This window comes from Schistocerca americana, chromosome 3 (genome assembly GCF_021461395.2).
Source record: "Schistocerca americana isolate TAMUIC-IGC-003095 chromosome 3, iqSchAmer2.1, whole genome shotgun sequence".
Taxonomy (NCBI): Eukaryota; Metazoa; Arthropoda; class Insecta; order Orthoptera; family Acrididae; genus Schistocerca; species Schistocerca americana.
In genome coordinates, this window is record NC_060121.1 from 214514415 (window position 1) to 214538155 (window position 23741).

At 38.4% G+C, this 23741-nt stretch overlaps 1 protein-coding gene across 1 annotated transcript in view; it reads right to left on the reverse strand.

Annotated features, from left to right (window-relative positions):
- Positions 1–744: 744 nt before the first annotated feature.
- The window catches only part of LOC124607435 (protein ecdysoneless), a 94325-nt gene continuing 71328 nt past the window's right edge, over positions 745–23741 (reverse strand). The window contains exons 8-13 of the mRNA XM_047139764.1: positions 15971–16151; positions 8063–8234; positions 7260–7426; positions 7060–7161; positions 6831–6934; positions 745–2051 (exon numbers count right to left, since the gene is read on the reverse strand). Coding sequence (XP_046995720.1) covers positions 1848–2051; positions 6831–6934; positions 7060–7161; positions 7260–7426; positions 8063–8234; positions 15971–16151 — 930 coding nt within the window. The 3' untranslated portion in view covers positions 745–1847. The remainder of the gene's footprint in view (positions 2052–6830; positions 6935–7059; positions 7162–7259; positions 7427–8062; positions 8235–15970; positions 16152–23741) is intronic.

Genomic DNA, 23741 nt, shown 5'->3' on the forward strand with positions numbered 1-23741 from the left:
ATCCTGTACGGTCAGATACATAAGGACCAAGCAGTTGCAATCAATAAATCCGATGTGGTATGTCAGACCAGCTAAATATTTGCCTCTTAATCGATTTATCAATCCTGTGTGAGGTGAACGTTATGATTAAAAGTTGCTCAGAAGAAACTGAAATATAAGGATACGAGTGCCGGGGTCAGCTGAATGTGGAATGTTAAAACTGATGTCATCCTGATAATCATTGCTATCTGGAATCAATAACGCATAACTTAAAGCAAGCAGTGTCTCGAGTCCCAGGATGTAATAAAAACAGTGAGATAAAAGATATAATGCTACTTGGAACTGCCCATATCTTGTGTATTGTAAAATCACTTGAGTGATACTCATGAGGAAGATGGAAGTAACTTGGAGTTGTCTTGACTATATCTAACAATGCAATTTCTATTATGAGAAAGATGACAATAACAATAATAATAATACTCCTAGTAATAGCCACCCAGCGAAAGACATATTTCTATAGTGCTTTTTATTTCATATTGTTTTGCAAATTAAATTATTTGAAATTGCTCTTAAACATTGTGATGTCCTAATCACACCAGTAATTTTATAGGTAAGGTGTGACATCAATGTAAAATAGTCTGTCAGTTTCCCTACATGATACTGACACACACTGAGCAAGAGATGAATTTGTAAAGCATGATCAATAGCAACCAAAACTTCTCAAATTGATACTGTACACATTCTGGAGGAAACAAATAATTAATATCCTGAAAAAAGCATTTTATTTAGAAAATTAAAATACAAAATTGTTGCATTTTACTTCAACAGAACTTTCTGTCAAATACAGTCCACATCCTTAATGTTTTGTTTGGTGCCATGGATTTTGTATGTGCACACACACACACACACACACACACACACACACACACACAAACATACAAATTAGTAAGTACATCAGTGATCACATGTCATTACAAGCTGACTGTTTAATCACACCTTTTTTAATATGACTCCTGTAGCAAGTACAAAACAAAAATAATTATGGCCATAATTTTGATAAAAATACTTTGTAAAATAATGAAGAAAATATTTCACATTAAAAAACTTCCCTGTTTAAACCATTTAACACTGCAAATTTGTTCATTCTGTGAGTATAAAGCCAACAGACATAAACTTTAAAATGTAAGAACAGTGTGTAATTTTCTGGCTGATTTCAATGGCTTGTCCCTTCTTCTTCCTGATTTTTCTTAAAAAAATGTTTAATTTCAGTTATGTAGGACAACTTTTTTTAAGCTGGTTTATCAAGAGATTTGAGAGTGAAGCATTACCAAACTACTTCCATAAATATAAATCAGGAAATCATCCTCCTATTACAAATTATAGCTTCAAAACAATGCCACTACAGTGACATTTCATTGTGACCATTGTATATAACTGAGCATCTGGTTGATATACCATAAATTCATTCACTGCAAAAATAACCTTTAATCATGGGTCTTCTGGAACTGATTTGCATTTCTATTCACAATACAGATTGTTATACGTTTTTTCCCTGTCGTACGTCCTTCAACAATATTCAGATTTGTTTTAATAAAACATGTAACAACTGTATACTTTCTGCATTTGAATTCCTTCACTGTCTGTAACAATATACTTTCTTCCACATCTGACTGGCCTTGCAATTTTTTTTCAGTTCTTTGTACAATAAGCACCAATGTTTAGAACAGGAAATATATGAAGATTCTCAGATATAAAAGTGTATCATCTGGCTTGAAAACTGGCATGTGCATTGGAATTATTCAATTCCAATAATTAAAAAAAGGAGCTGACTAGAGTGCCTTATTGTTCTCTGAATGACCTGTTACTGTTCAAGGTCCTGGTAATGAATCTGTATCAGGAGGATCTGTCTTTAAGTGTACACCCATTGGACCCAACAGATTGCTAGCAGGCCCAGAACCTCCCATTTGAGCTTGATATGACTCCAATATATTCTTCAGAGCAGTTAAATCAATGTCCACAGGTTTAAAATCCTCAACATCTTCAAAGTCATCCTTCCACTTTTTCTCTGGTATCTGAAAAAAAAGGCAAATTAAAGCAAGTATCCAATACACAAGTTTAGGAATGTTTATTTTGGAATGGATTGAGAGTAAGATTATTAACATTACAGACATGACAGCTAGTACCTGAAAACATCAAATTCATCAACTGAACACAAAATGTTTTCTTTTTCACACTTATAGTAAGACACTGGGAAAAAAAAACTAGAGAAGGGGAAGTGGAATCTGAGGAGAGACTGCAGGCATTTTAAATGCTGGATATGGCAATGGTAAATGTGACATTATCAGCAAACTTTTTTTTAATATCCATCATAGTGCATAAACTACTAGTTACCTATAAATAAAAAAAAACAAGAAGTGTGACTAATTACATTACTGTGCAAAGTTTAGTTTGTATCAACAGTCATTTGTAACATCTCAGATAATAAGGTGGTGTATTGCATTAATGTTAAGAGATGCGTGTAGTTTTCTCACAAATGACTTATTAGCATTAACTGAAGAAAATGTTATTTGCATAGTAGGAAGCAAATGTGACCATTTGCTTATTTCAGATTGGAATGTGGAAGTAAAGAGAAAAATACAACTTCATAGTTAAGTAACCAGTGTTTAAACTGGGCTATTCAACAAGCTGAAGACTGTATTTTGCTATGGAGAAAAGTACTAAAATCTAATGATAATTTCACCAGTGATACATGTGGCATTTTAGCTGAATCTTATAAACTCCCAATGAGAATAATTTACACTAGCTGTCCTGTAACAGCAGTTGCTTCCTTGAGCTATTATATCAAGTGTTATGACAACAAATGGAGTTTATGGAGGGGAAAAAAAAAAAACAGTCTCTAGTATGTTTGATGTCTGCATGCACCCCCTCCTCTCTCCTCCTCCTCTCCCTTCATTTACATAATTCCTTGTCCCGCCCCCTCTTGCACCATACAGTATGTCACACACCACTTTTCTCTAACTGCATATTAACCTCTCCCATTCCACTGCCTGACATACATTTCTCCTCCACTCCTCCTCCCAGGATGATGTAGCTGTTGCAACAACCAAAATCTTTCATCTATGAATATGTCAGTAAAAAAGACATCATTTACAGGATCCAAAGTCAACAAGTAACTATAAGTGCACAAAACAAATGCACCCAAACCACATTGTCATCTGGTCGAAATAAACCTGGGATGTCATCAATAACACAAAGTGACAATGTTAATTATTAAACCACATGTATGACCTCTAATATCTTTAACTGGAAACTAAAAAAAAAACCAAACAATCCAGTGTGCAAAGGATAATTTCATCACCTTGATTGACACATTTGAATAAATAAATGCAGTATTTTTTGTTTCATTATACTAAATGAAAAAAATTCAGCACCATACATGCATTACCAGAAATAATTTCAGTTTAGCCTGCATAGGACCTATAGCAACACAAAGAAATGATATTTTGTTTTTCTATATTATGTTCAAAATCACTATCTGGTGAATCTGCAATGACAACTTCTATACCCAAAGGCATCACATCAAACAGACTTTGAATGTACTTGGATGAATGATATCTCAGGTGCTTCCAATCCAGGTAAAAATGTCATGAACAAGTTGCTGACCAATTAAATTCCTGATATGTTCAATGGGTGACATTGTAGTAGAATGAGAAAATAAGGGTCACACAACTTGACAGGTGAGGGAATATGCTGTATTGAGGATATGACATACTGAACATCCCTTACAATATGTGGATGAATACTATTCTGTTCGTAAATGGCTTCTGGAGTGCAATGAATGAATGAAGAACACCGTTTTGGGATAAACAAGTAGCCTAATTTACGACGTGCAAAATTTAGAGTGACTGAGACTACTGATGATACACCACTGCATCCCAGACCATGCCACAAGGTGATACCAGCTAACTTCAAAGGCAAACAATGCTGACATATAGTTAAACATAACCATCCATCGAATTTTGTAGTATCAATTCTGCAATATATATGACTTAAGTATTTCAGTGGTTACACTAACTAAATTGGTGAGAAAAACTTCAAGTTATCTGTCGCTTATTAAATAACCTATTTCAGCAATCACCTGGTGTCATTTAGAGAAAGTATATAAAATCTAAATCTGGTTGGATAAGTGAAGATTTAAAGACTGGTCCTCCTCCCAAAATGGAAGTCCAATGCCTCAACCATTACACCATTGTGCACATAAATGCTTGAAAAGGCCAATTGGAGAGTACTACTCAACCCGTCACTGAAAAACTATATGCTGCTTTGAATGTTATAAAGTTTTTCTTTCATTATGCTCAAATTTTTCACAAACAACTCACATTAATACTGTGCATATTACAACAAAATAATTATTTATACACATCTATTACAATACAGACAAAACTGCTGTAATATATTATAGCTGTGCTGGACCCATTATGGACAAACCATATCCCATCCAGCTCATCCATAACAGATCTCCTGTGCCATCCACTCCTCTGACAGCAATAAACCTGTTAAACAGCCACCGACCAGTAGTCCTCTTATCACTCACAGGCATTTCCTACACAATAAAATGCAGGGCCACACATGAGAGCTCCCATGTTATATGTCTGATACGCTGCAGTTAATGTGCAGCATTCTTCTTGGGCACAACACGTAATGGGTAACCAACTGTCTACAAGCAGAGTGTCCACCACCAAACTGCGGCAGACTGCAAACTTTACTATCTGGCTGCCAAAGAGGACTTCAAAAGCTGCTTCTTCACTACACATGCCATTTGAATGATCTCATCCAGCATATGTTTCTCTCAACCCCTCTGGTATAAACTTCCACTAATCTGTTTTTCCACTGCCTCAGATTACTTTTTTCTTTTGTCATTGATATGTCTCAGTGATGTCTTTCCCACTTCCGCCTCGCCCTATTCCACTACCCCCTTCTTGCCTCGTGTGTCCTTCCCTACACCTTCCCCATATCCATCAGCCCAGGCAGCTGCTCTCTAATAATCAGTGTTACTGCAGCTGCAATAGTGAGCATTTGGGCGTCTGTATTGTTGTGACTGTTAATGTGGGTACTTACTGTCAGAAGAAAAGCCAGAGCTCGAAAGCTAGTTAATATTGTGTGCCATTACATGTGTCTATGTGACATACATAAGTCTGCTCAAGGTGAGTGGTTGCCTTTACTTTATGTAAAAATACACTGATGGAAAAAGATCTCAACACCAAGAAGGAATTGTGAGACAAACGAAAACTTGTACGTGTGTTTCTACACCTGAAAGATAATGTCTATTCAAATTTCATGCCACTCATGTAAGAGTCAGGGTGCAAATGATTGCTTTAAATACTCACTGTAACAGTTGAGAGTGTTAGTTACCTTTGAGATTAGATGTGGTGAGTTGATAATAGTCAAGAATGCCTTAAGGCTACGAACATGCCATTATCAACACCTTCCAGAGTTTGAACATGGTCGTGTAATAGGGCTACAAGAAGTTGTATGCTCTTTCTGCAATATTGCAGAAAGACTTAGCAGGAATGCACTGTATGTGACTGCTGGCAACGGTGGTAATGAGAACAGAGGGTCACTAGAAGACTGGGTTCCGGATTGTCATGTGGCACTACTGAGAGGGAAGACCACTGTGTTCGGCGTATGGCTCTGGTACATCGTAATGCAACTGTAGCAGCAATCTGAGCTGCAGTTGGCACCACAGTGACACAACAAACTGTTACAAATCGGTTACTTTAATAACAGCTCCGAGCCAGATGCCCTGTAACGTGCATCCCATTGACCCCAAAAACACCAGCCTTTGTGACTTCAGTGGGGGCTCACTGGAGGGAAGGCTGGAGGTCAGTTGTGTTTTCTGATGAAAACTAGTTCTGCCTCATAACCAGAGGCAGCTGTGTGCTGGATAGCAGGTGGCCAGCTGAGGTCCTGTAACCAACCTGTCTGCACGTTAGACACACTGTACCTACACTTGCAGTTATGGCCTGGGGTGGGATTTAGTATGACAGCAGCAGTGCTCTGTGCTTATCCCACACACCCTGACTGCAAATTTGTACATCAGTCTGATGATTTGACCCATTGTGCTGCCGCTTATGAATAACATTCCAGGGGGTGTTTCCAGAATAACTTATGCTAGGTAAAGTTTACCACATATCGCTGTCGTAACCCATGTTCTACAGAATGTCGGCATGTTACTTTAGCCTGCTCAACCACCAGATCTGTCTCCAATGAACACATATGAGATATCACTGGACGACAACTCCAGTGACACCCACAAGCACCATTAACAGTTCCTGTATTGCTCAACTCAGTACAACAGGCATGGGACTCCATCCCACAAACTTATGTCCAGCACCTGTACAACACAATGCATGCACTTTTGCAAGCTTTCATTCAACATTCTGGCAGTTGCACTGGTTATTAATGCACCAACTTTTCACATTTGTAATGACTTATCTCGTGCTTACATTAACCTGCGATTTTGTAATGCTAATCACTTACATATGCTACACAGACAAATGTGTTCCTGAAATTTCATTATTCTATATTAATTATTTCCTGGTGTTACAATTTTTTTCTTAGTGTTTCTGGAATGTGTTAGAACATCTTAAGAAATCAAAACACCCTCACTAGATCTGATGATGGACATCTTAGAAAGCTTATTGCTTACTGTGAAGGATGGCATAGATCCAGTGTGAGTGTGAGTGTGTGTGTGTGTGTGTGTGTGTGTGTGTGTGTGTTCTAGGCACATGTACTTACACAACTAACTCTGGAAAGTAGAAAAGGTATCGTTTCTAATAGAAACAATTTACCTCAGACTTCTCGAAGCTCTGACCCATAGTGGTAGAAGCTAGTTCCTGATCCATTTGGTCCATGTACTGCTTCAACTCTGATTTGGGCTGTTCTCCACCTTTACCTTAAAGTGTTAATAAAATAATTAATAATTCCTACAGCGTTTTTATAAATGCTATAATACCTAATCGTACACCACAGTATAATGAAGAACATACAGACCAATGGATATGATTAAATTACTCATACCTTTCTTTAGTTGATCAATGTCCATATCAAGTTCATCTTCATAAGAACTCATTCCTGATCCATCTGATTCAAGATCCCAGCTATCTTCTGGTATGGCAAAGTCTTGAACAAAATGGAACATAGTGCATGGAAATTTACTACCATAGTCTTTAATTTAGTGGCAATAGATATTATTGTTTATTAAGTACATATCAACATACCAAGAATATTTTGAACTGCACAAGAAAATGATTCTGGATCAAATGCAATCTTATTCTCTGTAACTGAGGCCGACATTTCATCTTCGTTACCCTGGAGATCTGCCTCAGAATTCTTATTCTTGAATGGTTTAATGCCTCTCTTTGGACGTTTTGGTGGCAGGTCATCACTATAATTTAGACATGTAGCAAAACTATTTAAATAAGTCAAATACTTGAAAAGTTTAGTACTTTCCAATTTTAACTTTCATTAGAATGAATAAAAACTACAACAATAATCATAATCTGTGATGTGTGTATTGGCTTGTGATGTGCCCTTGATGCCACATTTTATAACCCACAGTCATATTACATAGCTTATTGGAACTGGGGAGATCATAAATAATTGTGTACATCCAAACCCCTCTTAGTAATAATAACATATAGGAATCATGTATCTTGGAGAGCTGCAAATGACTTTTGAAAGCTTTTCTGCCTTGTTCACAAAAGGTTTATAAGCAGCATAGCACTCCTGCTCCAATTCCAAATTTTCAGAAATGATATATAAATAGTAAAAAGACTATGCGAATGATACATCTGAGTTAATGCTTTTATCGAAAACTTACTGAAAGACAGGTAGCAAATATTGTGTCAGGTGATTTAATTACATACTGATTTACAAGTTTTTGAGCTTGCAGCCAAGTTGTCATATTCTCTTTATACAATGACATTCTGAAAAGCAATATTTGACATTTATTGCTAGCCTTTTAAGATAAGCCAATTAGTATTTTGTCATTAAAAAAAAATTTATAGTATCATCAAAATACCTAGGAAATTCAGCCCCTTCGACACCTGACATGTGATCAAGAAACCGGCTAAGGTGAGCCGATATACTTGATGGATCTGAGGTCTTATCTGCTGTCATGAAATCCTTTCTGCCGTATCTCTGTTCCAACATGCGATCAATGTCTGCTGGACTCACTTCTAACCAAGAATCATCTGCAAGCAAAGTTAAATTTTACAATTCAAAAATGTTTGTTCTATGAACTACTTGAATTTTTACCAGAAGGAGAAAAAAACTTTCTTTCTGAAAGCGAAGTAAAAATCAAAAGTACACAAAATGGGAAATATAATTTAAGAACTGGGATTAAATCAGTACCAGTCCAACAAAGGTATTAAATTTGAAATGAAGCATCCCCTACAACCGACATAGGTGACAGCATAGTGGGAAGCACAAACACTTTTAAATCTGATAAGAGGAAAGTTCCTATCAGTATCTACAAAGGGAATTAGTGTGCTTTCCATTCTTTCTGCTATTTTCTGAATTGCTCCTCCTCCTGGATATAAAAAGTTAACAATCTTACAAAGAAGGAATAAAACTCTATATATCAGTTGGCTGCAGACACAGTGGCATGAAAAAAACTATCAGATTCACTACCTTCAAGCTCCACGAAACTCTGCTGAGCAAAAGGTAGGGAAGAATCAGACAAAAGTAGTATTTCAATAACACGGGTGGAAAGTTACCCAAGTACACTCATCAGGATATTTTCAAGAGGACAGGAAAGAGGAAAATCAGTGGCATTGATCTTCTCTGAACGTGAGACCTTGGGTGAATTTCCATCCATATCCTTGAAATGGCTCATTTGCATGACCCTTCCCTATCTTTTACTGAATCCCAATTCAGTTTTACAGAGATTACTTATTGGCGTTGGCCCAATACTTAGCTTGTATATATCCTGAATCTGTTACCCAGCAGAGTGTCCAAAATAACTGGAACAAACTGCAGGTGATTCTTGTATTTGAGAGAGTAAAACAATGGAACCACTATTGTATCCTTAATATCACTTTGCTGCAGAATTCTTAAGCATATTCTAAGCTAGAATATAATAAATGTCCTTGGAGGAGGATATCTTATATCCACAAATCAACACTGATTTAGAAAGCATCTCTTATGCGAGACACAATTTCTCCTTCTCTCACACGACAACCTGTCATATATGGATGGAGGGCAACAGTCAGATTCCCCACTCCAGATTTCTGAAAAGCACTCAATACAGTGCCACATTATAGCCTGTTAATGAAGGTCCAAACATATGGGATAGGGTCTCAGACATGGGAGTGATTCCAAGACTTTTTAAGTACTAAAACTTAGTATGTTGTCCTGGACGCCAAGTGTTCGTTGGAGCCACCTTCAAGAGTACTTCAGAAAAGTGTGATAGGATGGCTTTTCTTCTCTTTATTCATGAACAACATGATGCATACATTGAGAAGCAATATGGGCTTGTTTGTCGAAGATGCTGTAGTGAATGGAAAAGTGTCATCTTTGAGTGACTGTATGGCTTGGATATAATTTCCATTTGTGTGATGAATGGCATCTCACTGTAAATGTGGAGGAAATGTAAGTCAATGTAAATGAATAGGAGAAACAATGCTTTAGTATTTGAATACAATACCAGCAGTGCACTACGTAACACGGTCATGCCCATTAAATATCTAGGCATAAAATTGCAAAGCGGCATAAAATGGAACAAGAACATGTGATCAGTTGTAAGGCAGGCAAATGGCCAATTTTGGTTTACTGGGAGAATTCTAGGAAAGTGCAGCTCATCTGTAAAGCAGACCGTGTATGAACACTTGTGTGACCCATTTTTGAGTACTGCTTCCAAGTATTTGGGGATTCCCTTCAGGTCAGATTAAAGGAAGACATTAAAGCAAGTTAGATTTTTGCTGCTAGATTTGTTCCTGTGACATTTGATGAAGATGTGAGCATTGGGGAAATTCTCTGTAAACTCAAACGGGAATCTCTGGAGGGGAGAAGACATTCTTTTCGCAAAACACTCTTGAGAAAGTTTAGGGAAACGCCATTTGCAGCAGACTGCAGAACAATCGTTCTGCCACCACATACATCTCAGGTAAGGACTGCGAAGACAAGATAAGAGAAATGAGGACTCACACAAAAGTGTATGGACAGTTGCTTTTACCTTGTATCATTTATAAGAACAGGGAAGGGAATGCCTAACAGTGATACAGGGTGCCCTCTGCTATGCACTGTGTGGTGGCTTGCAGAGTATGTATGCAGATGCAGATAATATTTGAAAATTAGATTGAGATACAACACGTGAGGACTGGGATGAAAACATATATGCAACAAGCTCCCCACGAAGGTGAGGAGACGTTCATATTTATTACAATTCTTTCTCATGCACTATAATATGTATGTCAAGCATACTGAGATATTCATAGCAGAACTTCGTTACATAACCATTACAATAACTGGCATGTTTGTAAGAACGATCAGTTTTATAAGTAATGACTACACTGAATTCTATTACTATTCACCCTTCAAAAATATGGTAACCTTACTGAATTTAGTTGGAAAATAAAATCTTTTATTGCTAATGGCATACTACAGACATGGTTAATTTGGCAGCAGAAGCAGCAACAGGGTGTCCAGAATGGAGGATTCACTCTGCAGCTGAGTAGGTACTGTGTTGGGACTTCCTGGCAGATTAAAACTGAATGCAATATCTGGACCTTTGTCTTTGGGCAAATGCTCTACAGATTGAGCTATCCAGGTAGTTGGTTGATTAGGAAATGGAAGGGGGGTGGAGATAAACAGTAAGATTGCCACTCCTTCAGTCATGAGATAGGTCATATGGAGTTACTGATGTAAGACAGAAATTTAATCAAATTATGAAAGTATGTAGGAGTGGCAAAATTGTGTACTGAACACAATATTGGTGCCAAAGCTGAGAAACAGAATAGAAAATACAAGGAGCACTCTAAGGGGGTCATGGAGACATCCCAACAGACAGCCTCGAGGCACATTCCAACTGGTAATCTTACCCAACAGTGGGTGTGCAATGGGTTAATGCTCCCTGTATGAAAAAGAATTTGATAAGTTGAATGATTAGGAAATTGTTGGACGGAGATTGTGTAAGTGAGTAAGAGTTGGTACTGTTGGAACCTAAAACATAAGACCTCCCCCCCCCCCCCCCCCACCCTCTCCCTCCACCCCTTGAAGAGGAGATTGTCTACGGGATTAGCCTAGAAGGTGCCAGTGGTGTCTTACTGCACAATGGACAGCAGAACTATCACACTGCGAAGATGTTGGCTGCTATTTCTGTTCCAAACAGTCGCAGATACTTTTCTTGGGATTAAGATCAGGTGATTTAGCTGACCAGTCAAGTTGTGATAGGGTTGCCCGAGTGTTCATAATGCACGCAATCTATGAACAAGACTGTTGTCACCTTGGAAGAAGGGAATAAACACATAGTACTCGTGATGAAGAAAGGGCTGCACTTACATAAACAAGAATGTTGAAATGAATGTCCTTGTTATATTCATGATAATCTGAATGAATGGACTGGCATGGTATGAGAAACACCCTCAAAACATCACAGAACCACATCCACACTGAAGAAAACACCTCACACATTGCAAATTAATCACCTCATTGGGTCATCAAAGCTTTCAACACTTTGCATCACTTGCAAAGAGGCAAGATGTTGACCTGCCACACAACTACATACATCCAGTCAGCTACTGTCCAGTTCCTATATGGTTAGACCCATTGAAGATTTACAGTTCTACGTGGCAATGTAAGCAATATCCTTTTTTGGGGTTCCCTACTCCATTTTCTATTGCATGCAAGCATGCAATGGTCACTCAGATGGTGGTTGAGATGGATCTGGATTCACTAACAGCAGCAATTCCTGCTGGGTTTGAAACTGATAGCCACTGACAAGGCATGACTCTCATCTTCAGTCTCTGGTGGTTAGCTTTTTTGTGCAACCACAGTTCTTTAGCCTTTTTACAAAGCTGCAATTGGTACACCATTCTTATAGACACAATGGACAGTCTGTGTTGATGCACGAACAAATTGGCCGGGGTGTGATCATGTGCACATACACTGACTGGCATGAAAAATGCAACACCCAGTAAATGATGTGTAATTATTCATTTAATCACAGTGAAGCACTTCAATCAATTTTTTAAGACGGGGTATGTTATTGGCGTTGCTTTGCAAGCAAACAATGAACTGTCAATCTTTTATTGCACTAACCTCAATGGTTGTTCCCCATACAACATGGAAAACCTACCATTGAATGTGAGCGAATAATGTTCTCTCGTTCTTGTAGTGCTTATTGTAGTATCCTGCATTGTTCCCCTTTCACTCATACGTGTTTGTAGGATCTTTCTGTGATTGTCATAATCAGTTTTCTGGAGTAAATACACCATTAACCCCTTAACAAGCTGCCAAAGCAGGCATTATGTTGCAGGATTGTTAAGAACTACACCTTCCACGATTTCTGGAAATGTAAGAAGGTGCAGGAAAACTGGAGGTTTTGCAAGAAGACCAGGAGCAGGTCCAAGAGAGATGAATGCTTCTTACAATTTCAAGTTCTATGCAACCATCACACCACTGCTACTGAAGCACGAAATCAACTCCAACAGGTTCGAGGGGTCAATGTTACGGAGAGAACTGTTCGAAGAAGACTGTAAGAAGCCAATCTTCAGTCCATAAGACCTGCTACAGGCTCAGAACTCACCAGAGAGCATTGCATAGCTTGACTACGTTTTTCAAGGGAACATCTTTGCTGGACAGTACAACAATGGGATCAAGTGTTGTTCACCGATGAGTCGCAATTTGGCCTCTGATCACCTGACAGAAGAGAGTCGGTCTGAAGGAGGCCAGGGGAAAGGTATTCCCTTAGCACAGTCTCATCCAGGATGCCTTTTCAGGGTGGTTCTGTGATGGTGAGGGCATGAATCAATACAGCTACAAGGATGGATTTGGTCTTTGTGGAGCACGGGAGCCTCACTGCACATTGGTACGTGGAGGAAATCCTTCTGGAGCATGTTGTGTCTTTTGGTCCATTTATTGGTGATGATTGTACACTGATGCACGCCCGCATGTTGCGAGAATTGTGCAAGAGTTCTTGGATGAAACAGGGATTCATGCTATGGGTTGGCCTGCTCGAGACCCTGATCTGAATTCTATTGGCCACGTTTGGGACCAGCTGGGGAGAAGGCCCATCAGCTCTGTCCAGAGAGCCTACAGCACTTAAGGAGCTCCCTCTTGGAAGAATGAGAGAAGATTCGTCAACAGAACATAACCGCATTAATCAGGAGCATGCCTGAAAGGTTGAATGCCGTTACTGGTGCAAGAGGTGACAATACATTCTTTTGCAGATGTGAACGGGGTCTCCAAGATCGTCTCCAAGGTCTGTAAAGTAAAGTGTGAAGTATACAACATCAAAACAAACTTGCATTAACTTTATGAGCTTATTAAAAATTTCCTCAAAGTGTCCTCTGGTTTAATTTGTTAAATTTGTTTATAATTGTCTTTCTTATTAAGTTGTTGGACACATAGATGGGACCACACCACAATATTCCATCATCAGACAGTGGATTATGTCATAAATTTAAAATAAATTTCAGTTTTTGTAAGAAATTGAAGTATTGTGTTTTTTTTGTGCCTGTCATTGTACAATCATGATACCTCTCTTCTGCCTTTCTGTCACGTCGCAGAGTTGACAGATCATCTTGTGCTGTTTCAATAAACTAACTGGTGCATATACATCACTTCGCTGGCATGACTAACATCAGTTGTGGAGGGTCACATCAACATTTGGTACCAGTTCTACACCATCTACAGAATTCTAATGTTATCAGTGTGTTCTTATAGGGGTGACTAACATTTTTTCCAATGAGCTTATCTATATGCACCAAACAAAATTAAATAAGAAATCACCTCCCTTTGGACAACTTGACTACTGCAGTACTTGACCAAGAAGAGCATGTGGCAGATGGACATCATCAGCTCTCGGACACCCCGACATACAAAATTGTTTCTAATGATCCTTTCATCCAGACAGAGGTGCAGAAAATCGTGAAAACCCTAAGCCCCTCACAAGAACTCAAAAATTGTTTCCATAAATCTCCATACATCTCCTGATCTACATATTCCCACTTTCTACCTACTTCCCAAAATACACGAATACAACCAACCTAATTGTCCCACAACAGCTCGTTTTAAAGCTCTCACCCAATGCATCTCAGACCTGGCTGATCCGCAACTCCATCCTACCACAGAGAGCCTTCAATCATACATAAAAGATTCTTCTTGGAATATCTCATCCCTCTCTCATTTGGACCCCTCATCACCTTTGTTGCGACCTTGCTTTACACAAACATCCAACATACGCACAGTCTCTCAGCCACAGAGCACTATCACTCACAACAACAACCTGAAAATTTTCCTAAAACCTCATTTATAGTCACCCTAGCTGACTTTATCCATACCCATTCATTTCTTATGGCCAAATCTACAAATAAATCAAGGGAACTGTGGGAATCATGATGACCCTTGTTAAGTTAACTGTTTCATGGACAACATGGAAAAATAATTTATCTTGACCCAGAAGCTGGACCACATTCCTTAACACTTGACACCACCTCACTGAAGCCCAAATCTAAACCTCAGCCCACATAAAACCAGCCAATAAGCAATGATACCTACAATTGCCACTCCTTTCACACTGAACACTCCCTGTCCTCCACCCTAGGCATCGAAGACAAACATATCTGCTCCACCACCAAATGCATCAACACCTACTCCAACAACCTCTCACAGACTTCCCTCTTCTGTAACTACCCAGCTGATCTTATTCACAAACAAATCTTCCAGGAAGTACCCTCTGAATAATAAAGTTCCCACTTTCAGGAAACTCTAAAGCACCCTCTTATTACCCAGTGCAACCCTCGCCTTGAATGCCTCAATACTTTACTCCATCAAGGCTATGACTTTCTTGAGTCATGCCCTAAACCGAGCTCCTCGTGTCCTGATATCCTCCCCACATCATCCACAACTGCCTTCAGTTGCCCTCATAACCTTGGTAACAACCTAGTCAAACCTAATGACATTTCATACCTTTATCTCTGTCCCAAGGGCCCTACCCATGCAACAGTCTCTGTTGTAAAACTTGCCCCCTGTACCCACCCCCCAGGATGTACTCCAGCCCCAACACTAATAAATACTACATAATCAAAGACAGAAACAACTTGCAAAACAATGCATGTTCATCAGTTAACTTGTGTCCACTGCACAGTGTTTTATACAGCTGTAATCATCACTAAACTGAGAACAGGAGTGAGCACAGAAGAACCATCTGCCTTGAGGACACCAAGCACCCAGCTGTTGAACATGTTCTACAGTATGAATCAAGGGGGCACTGAGTGCATGCTGCACCACACAGATCTATCTGGATTCTCCCACCCAGTACAAGTTTCTCTGAACTCAGGAGATGAGAACTTGCTCTCGGGCTTAATTTGCACTATTTATGTAGCTTACCCTTAATTATCTATATTTATCATCTCTGGAGCGGAGCTGACACAGTGCTTAACAATGTACCATCTGTGACCCCTCTCTCTGACTTCACCTTGCATACCCTTGCCCTCACTACAGATGGGTCTCTCTCATCCTGAGGTCTGAGTGGCCTGCCTTCCTTTCTAACTTTCCCCAAGATATACTTCTTTTCTCCCAAACAAAGGAACTATTAGTTTCAAAAGCTATGTAGAGCGTTCCTATTATGTGCTTCTATCAGCAGTACTATTTCACATCCTGTAAGTAAAACAGGGTAAGCAATTCTGTCTCAAAACTGACTAGTTTTTTCAACTGAGTTTTTCTTCGATGCACAAAATAAAACTTGTTTACTGATTGAGTTTCTTACCATCAGGTGGTGGAACATCTGCATGTCGCAAGGCATCTTCATCAAAATCTAAGTTGGAAAGAATCTGTAACAATTCTTGGGCCACTGAAGGACGGCAGTGTAAACTGTCCCGATGTTCCACATAATACTGCTTAGCTTGTTCTAGCTTTTTCTTGTATCCTTTAGACCCTTCAAGCTCATCCTGAAACAAGAAAAGATGTCTGAGCTGTACACACACTACAAAGCGAAACAGCAAATCTAATACTTTTATCAATTTCTGTTAAAATTCATTTATTAAAATGGATAGTGGTGGAATATTTATTTTACACACCATTTAAGTTTAATTTGCGTACATTGGCATCATTAGTAATACTTCTTACAAAATCTGAATAAAGAGATTAGCTGGACAACTCTTGCACCTGGATTTTCCACAGTGTATGTATGACCTGTATGGCAAGGGGTAAGGAGTAGATGTGGCACAACAATTGACTATGATATTGAGTAGATTATATGGCTGGTGGAATACAATTTTAGGAGTGGGAAGGATAGCATTTCAGATGTTCCTCATTTCTGGGCATGTTGATAAGTCGTTGAAGCCCTGGCAAATGATATAGTTCAGCTGCTCCAGTACAGGATGGCATTTTCGTGATTTTTTTTTGGGGGGGGGGGATGTGTTTCTTTGCAGCTGGTTCCTGGGGGTAGCCAGAGGATTAAGTACACACTTGTCAAAATGTTGCATGAAGTCTGTCTTTGGACTATGTTTGAGAGGAAAAGGGAGGGAGGGAGGGGGGGGGGGAGAGGTTCTATCTGTGAAGGCCTTAGTAAGACCATCAGCACACTGGGCAAGGGATTACTCGTCATTAAAGATGTGCCATTCGTGACTGAACAGATTATATGGGAGAGACACTTTAGTGTGGAAGGGATTAGTCTAGCCACGGCAGCTATTATCCCTTGCTACTCGCTGGGTTTGTCTATCAGCTTTCCCACAACATACAGGATATTCACTAAAATTATTACAATCCATGCAGAAAAAGCAGTGGTTTTTATTCAGGCAAAGGAAGAAAGGAGGAAACATTAGGGTTCAGCTTCATATTATATCTCAGTTAAGGGAAAGCTAGGAAAGGAAAATGGCCATGCTCTCTACCAAGGAACCATTCTGGCATTTTCCTTAAGCAATTTAAGGAAACCACTGAAAATCTGGATAGCAGAATGGGAATCCAAATCGCCTTCCTCACAAATAAAAGTCCACAGTAACCACTGTGACCCCTCACTTGATTCAGCCAAAAGAACACGCTCACTTTAGAATTTGATAAAGCAGTGTGTTCTCCATGCTTCCAACGAACAATCTATTTCATTTCGGGCAGTTAGGAAGAGTTGATTCTTTTGATGACGACAGTGAAGAGCTTTGTGCATTTTGAATTCAGTTCAACTTTTCAGCAGGTACAACACACTGTGAGGTTCACAGGGCAGATAACTGCCAGAGCACTTTGGAATCCATTCAGCATGTTATCATCATATGGACTGAAAATTATCATCACTGAATGATCTGTACTCATCTGAAAGTGGAGTATCATTTAACATGCCAGTGAGGTTTAACAATTACACTTCAATATGATATTAATATTCAGATAACTTCATACCAACAGCACTTTATGACCAAAAAAGCAAAATTAGAAGCTAAAAGTACTCTCCGCAAAGCACTTCAGAGGTTCTCTATTCTTAGTTCAGGTTGATAAACCTCAGGCTCTCAGTGCTATTTTTAGCCTGGGTCCTGCAATCTTTGTGGTTATCATCTTCTCGGCACATCATGGGTGTGATTTGTTTTAACTTTTGACCTTCACCTTTCCTTCATTTTACTGCATCTCTCTTCAAATGAATTAATAATTTATTCTTATAATAATTTTGTGATGTGAAGATCTGTGTGGGGACCTTAACTCCTATCTGAATGGTGTTTTCCCACTACTTCTGTGATATGTTGAATTCATGGCATACTGAACTAATGGTACCATCTTATACCATTCATTAGAGCTATCAATACTACCGTAAGCTTAGCAATTATTTTAGCTGTCCATTGGCTCTAGGGAATCCCATCATTATTAAAGTGTGTTCAGCTCCTTCTGTAATGTAATATTCCTTGAATTCTTGACAAGTAAAGCAAGTCACCCATCATCAATTATTTGGACTGGATTCCCAAAATCAGTTTTCTCTAATTCCATCTTACTAATTGTTTCTGTTGATTTTGTAGTCTTTATATGATATGGCCAGGTAAACTTGTCGAATACACCAATAACAATTAGAATGTGTTTGTATTCTCTGTGTAATTAATTGAAGTGATCCAGCATAATGGCTCACTTTCTTTGAATAAGTTATGAATGAAACCTTCCTTCTTTCCTGATTCCTTATCCATAATCAAACATTTTATACACTTGGAGGTCACTCTTTTCACCTTGTCAGTCAAATCTTACTTCCTCTTCAATTCGGTTAACTGCATGATGAACTTTCTCATGCACAAGCTTGATGATTTCACATTGCATACTGCGTGAACAAACAAAGTCTCTTATCAATCTCAGAACTTCAGAAGAATTCCGTCTCTCATTAAAAAGTTTTCATAAGGCCATTCTTTGAGATAGCTCTTACATTGTTGCTCAACCTTCATCCTCATTACATTCACACGGCGACTTAAGGTGTCTACATGTTTCATCGTAGAACCACATCAGTGTTGGATGCTGTAGGAACACACTTCTAACAGTAATGCCCATCTAGCTATTCTTGGAAGTCCTTCATATCCATAGTCTCTTGGATTGATGCATATTCCACTACAATTTTAAAACGTATTCCTAGTAAATACACCTAGAATTTACTTACGGTATTAACAATAGCTAAGACTTCAAGCTACAGTATTTCCACTCTTGTGGTGTTTCTTTTTAATTCATATACGATACTGAATGGAACTTGACATAATCTGATGTTTTTTTGTAATAACACAGCTCGAAAGCCTTCTTTGCTTGTGTCTGTGTGTAATTCAGTTTTGGGTTTTGGGCTGTAGATTTTTAAAACTGGATCTGATGAAAGAATATCTTTAAGCATCTTGAATGCTTGCTTCTGCTGTTGTTCAAACTTATGTTCTCAATTATTCCTTAGTAAAGCACTCAGAGGTTTGGCAATTGCAAAGTAATGTGAGGTAAACTTCCTAAAGTATCCTGTTAAGACATAGGAAACTTTTTATTGCTGCCACAGATTCCAGTTCTGAAAAATTTTGAATAGCTATTATCTTCTCAGAAGGAGGTCAGATTTGTTCACACTGTATAACATCACGCGAAAATGTCAACAGTTCTCTTCGAGAACTGGTATTTCGCAAAATTAATTTCCAAGTAATATTCTGCTGCAGTTGTAACACTAAACCAAACCGTGCCTCATCATCATTGTTGGTATTATTATATATTCTATGTAAATAAATAACAAGTTTTCTCAAAGCCAGTGCCCAAAAGCATGATGTTTAAACAACGCTGGAACACTGCAAGTGAATTTGATAATCCAAATGGAACTTTCCTGAATTAAAACTCTCCTGAATGTCACAAATGAGGTATATTTTTGGCTTTCTTCTTCAACATCAATGTAGAAAAAAACGTTTTTGAGATCTGGTGTGGAAAACACACAGATGTTTTGAAGTTTAAAAGGTCTCCTTTGATGGGCAATGGGTAATGATCTTTCACTGTGATCTTGTTTAATATTCTGTAGTCTATACAGATGCGATAATCTCCATTTTTCTCTTTTACAATTACAATGTGGCTAGCATATTCAGATGAACTAGGTTCTATTACTCCTCGAAGATGCGACATCTGGACTTGGTTGTCAACAATTTCTTTCTCATCTGGTGACAATCTTCTTGATCTACTATATATCAGTTGTTGTTGTAGTTCTCTCTCAATAATCTTCATTCCGACATCAGCAGACTTTGTCTTTATTGGGATGTTATTAGTCACTAAATCTTTGACGCGTTCCTTTGTTTCATCACTAACAGAGCTTTGGTTTGTCTGGTGTATGGATACACATAAGATGAGCTCCCCCTTCTGGCATCCTAATAGTAACATCACACTTATTTATTAAAGCTTTAGTTTGATCCATGGCTAAACTTGTTCCAATTGGAGCATCTTTCTCTTGCTCTGGGAATTGCAATCACTTGATCTGAGACCACTGGCACCACAACTGAAACACCCTTTATTTGGCTCTCAAGCTGCACTTAGTATTTCTACTACTTGGGTCATTAGCATCTTTCTTACTGGAGTTTCAATTTTCACTGCTGTTATTTCTTTTTGGCAATGGCCTCACAGCTCTTCTGTAATGTCTCACTTTTTCCTTAAACTCTTTTACATTTCCAGCCCAGTACAGTGGAAGTTTTTGCACCTAAACAAATACTGAAATAGTGAGTTGTTATCAGTATCAGCATGGATGGTAAGTCCCTCCATTACAAGAAAATATTCCCGCAGAGACTCTTCCCGTTTCTTCTTTCGCCGAGACAGCAGTTGGTGGATCCCCACAGGACTTGTTTTGTATCATGTAAAAATTTCAAGTAAATCAGGCAACAACTTATCAGGATTTTTATATTAACATTTCCCCTTTATACATTACATATCAAAAACATGTAGCCTATGTCTGTCAGAATGTTTATTAGAACATCAACTAGAAATCTGATGTAAATTCATCATGAACTTTGAGAGTTTTGGTAACAACATTAAGCAATAACTTGTCTTTATAAAGTACTACAGATATAAATAAATAATAATAATAATTTATGTGACGCTCATTTGGCGTATGAGCTTTTCAATTTGTAGTACATTTACAGAAAAAGAAAACAAAAAAACAAAGAAATTGCTGCAAAAATTATGGTGGAAGTTGGTCCTGCTTGCTAAGTTTCAGCATCTGACCTTAGGTAGAGAAATATGAAAACAAGTGAGCGGGAAAATCAATTGCCCCCCCCCCCCCCCCCTTGCAACTGCCCATGCACAATATCTGAAAGCTGTCCCACTCTGGCAGTGTGAGTCTTTTCAGAGGGAGATTGATTACAAAAAGTTGAACAAAGCTATGCGAAATAATGTTGTTGAGTTAAGCCTTTACAAAAATTGAAAAATCATTGTATAAGGGTAAACTTCCTATAAAATTTCCACTTTTTAACAAGGTTGTGTCTTTAACACTTGCTATAAGCAATCTACTTGACCTGTTTCTGAGTTGTCATTGTTTTAACAACAATGACAAGTTTTAAAACAATAGTAATGCCACAGGTCAAACGCACCACCTAGTACTCAGATGTAAAAACTTAATGAACCTATAACATTTTGGCAACAAGATAGTGTTATGTCCAGCAGTTTCTTCTTAACTTAGGGGTATTATGCAGGGACAGAATAAATTGTTTTATTTTATGGCCAAATTCAGTCCCCTCCCCCCTGTTTGAGGCTATTTCTTAACAGATTTTGTGTCAATTTTCTCTAGCCAGATTCAATTGTACTTTTTTTGCCACATTTTGTGTTACCTTTTTTGCCACATGGAGGATTACTTTTTTCTCAAATTTGGTGTTACTTCTTTTGCTAAATTCGGTATTTATCGCCAACTTCGATGCCTCCCCCCCCCTTCACCCCTTCAAATTTGGTTGTCGTTTTTCTATCAGATTTGATTCGTCATTACTTTTTGCCAGATATGGAACTACTTTCTTTTTTGCCAAATTTTTTGTGAGATTTTCTGCTACTCCTTTTTGTCACTGTGAGATTTGCTGCTACTTATTTTTTGCCACTTTTGGTGTTACTCTTTTCTTGCCAGATTCAGTGTAAACCCCCCCCCCCCCCCTCCCCATTTTTTCCAGATTCGATGTAACTTTTTTTTTTTTTTTGCCACATTCGGTGTTACCTTTTGTTGCCAGATTCAATATTTTTTTTATCAATTTTGCTGTTTTACTGCCAATTTCAGAGCTATTTTTTGCCAATTTTGTAGCTATTTTCGGCATCACACCATACATGGAAAATGAAGTATCATTTTAAGATTATACATGAATCACAGCCTTGAGGAAATCAAAACGCAATTTCAGCATTCAATAACTATCAGTTATGAATACTGGCAAACTACTGTTCTCAGATTTATAACATTTGTTATGTGGGAACATAACTTTCACAATATTTCATAAAAATTGCCAATTTTGCATTATGTCACTGTGAAACTGACTGTTTCTCATTATTTTTTGTGTTATTGTTTTCGTGAAATTTTCCTGTCCCTAGCAATAGGTGGACAGCTGCATCGAATCAGTCTCAGGACTGAAGACCACAACAACAACAACAACAACAGCAGCAGCAGCAGCAGCAGCAATAGGTGCATTTTTTGAAGTAAATGTTACTTTAATACCAGTTCAAATTATGCTAGAGGATCAACACATGAAATTCGGTTGGGAAAAATCAAGAAAGCTCCATGCCCCAAGCTTTCTCATGACTTGGGTTCAGTACCTAGCAGGAGTTGTCACATGTATCTACTTTGGGAAGCAATTTATTTTAAGAGAAATGGGTGCTGAAAAGATTAAAAGGGACTGTTAACGACATACTTTCTGATTTTTTTCTGCCATCAAACACTAATCAACATGGAAAAAATGGATGAAGAAATGAAGAGTCTTAATTTGTGTATACACCTGTACTGCTTTCTGTGCACATTAAATGCATGTGACCATTGCATGTAGAGGCAAAGGGGAGATGCAATGGTGCGAAGTAACGCCTGCCTCTGTTTTGCATGCATTGGATGCCACGCGCAAGCACTGGAGTCTCTCCATGTCAGTTGGGGAGGCACATGTAACTGTTATGTGGCTGCCTGCAGTTCTAAAAGATTAGGTTTTTTGCACACATTGAAATTTATCCTTGCGTTAGCACTTTGGCTGAGTGCTTTAAGAAGAAACACATGGAACCTGAAGAGTATTATCACCGATTTCCTTGTTTGCGGTTTTTTAATTCAACAGACTATGAAGACAAAGTGAAACGAAAAGACTGTTAACACTTACTCACAAATAAGTATAACTTGGAAACAACAAAGGCAAACCTTAAAAGAGGAGTGATTCAGGCACAATTAATTTAATGATGTCATCCTTGGTTTATAAACCACTTTGATTCGTAAATAGTTTGCATCAATGAGAGAAAATAAAAGAACACTGAAATCATACTTATAATCGAAATAGCTGTTTTCCTGCTGTGTGGGTGCAGAACCACACATCGGCCATATAAAGTCCACAGACAGTGCTTGAAATTCCGCCTCAATTCAAAATTGTGTGTGATGCCTAGACACTCTTCTCTAGAGTTTGGAGGCTGACGATAAACAAATCCAAATCTAATTAATGCTTTTGACGAACTAAGCCCCCGCCCCACACACACTGATGGCATTTAACTGTTGTATATGTAAACTTTCAGTGATTCTATTCTACACACCTCTATTGTGTTGCATATTCAGGAACTCAATATTGCTGGATTACTGACTGTGAATGTTAAGTATCAAATAAATGTTTGTTTTCCACAGAAAGAAATATAAAGTGATCATAAACTATATGTAGCTTTCCTAGGATTTCACCAAAGTCTGGAAAACTTCTGGGATGATGACAGATTTCCGTGCAGTAGATATCTTGAACTGTAGCACAGCCGTGCACAATTACGCAAAATGGAACATCCCAGTATTTGCACTTATTTCTTTGGTTTCCTCTTTGTCTCAGAATATACAGGCTGTAGCGACAATTGTTGCTAGCAAAGCAAAAACTTTGATTACTGTGGCAGCGTGC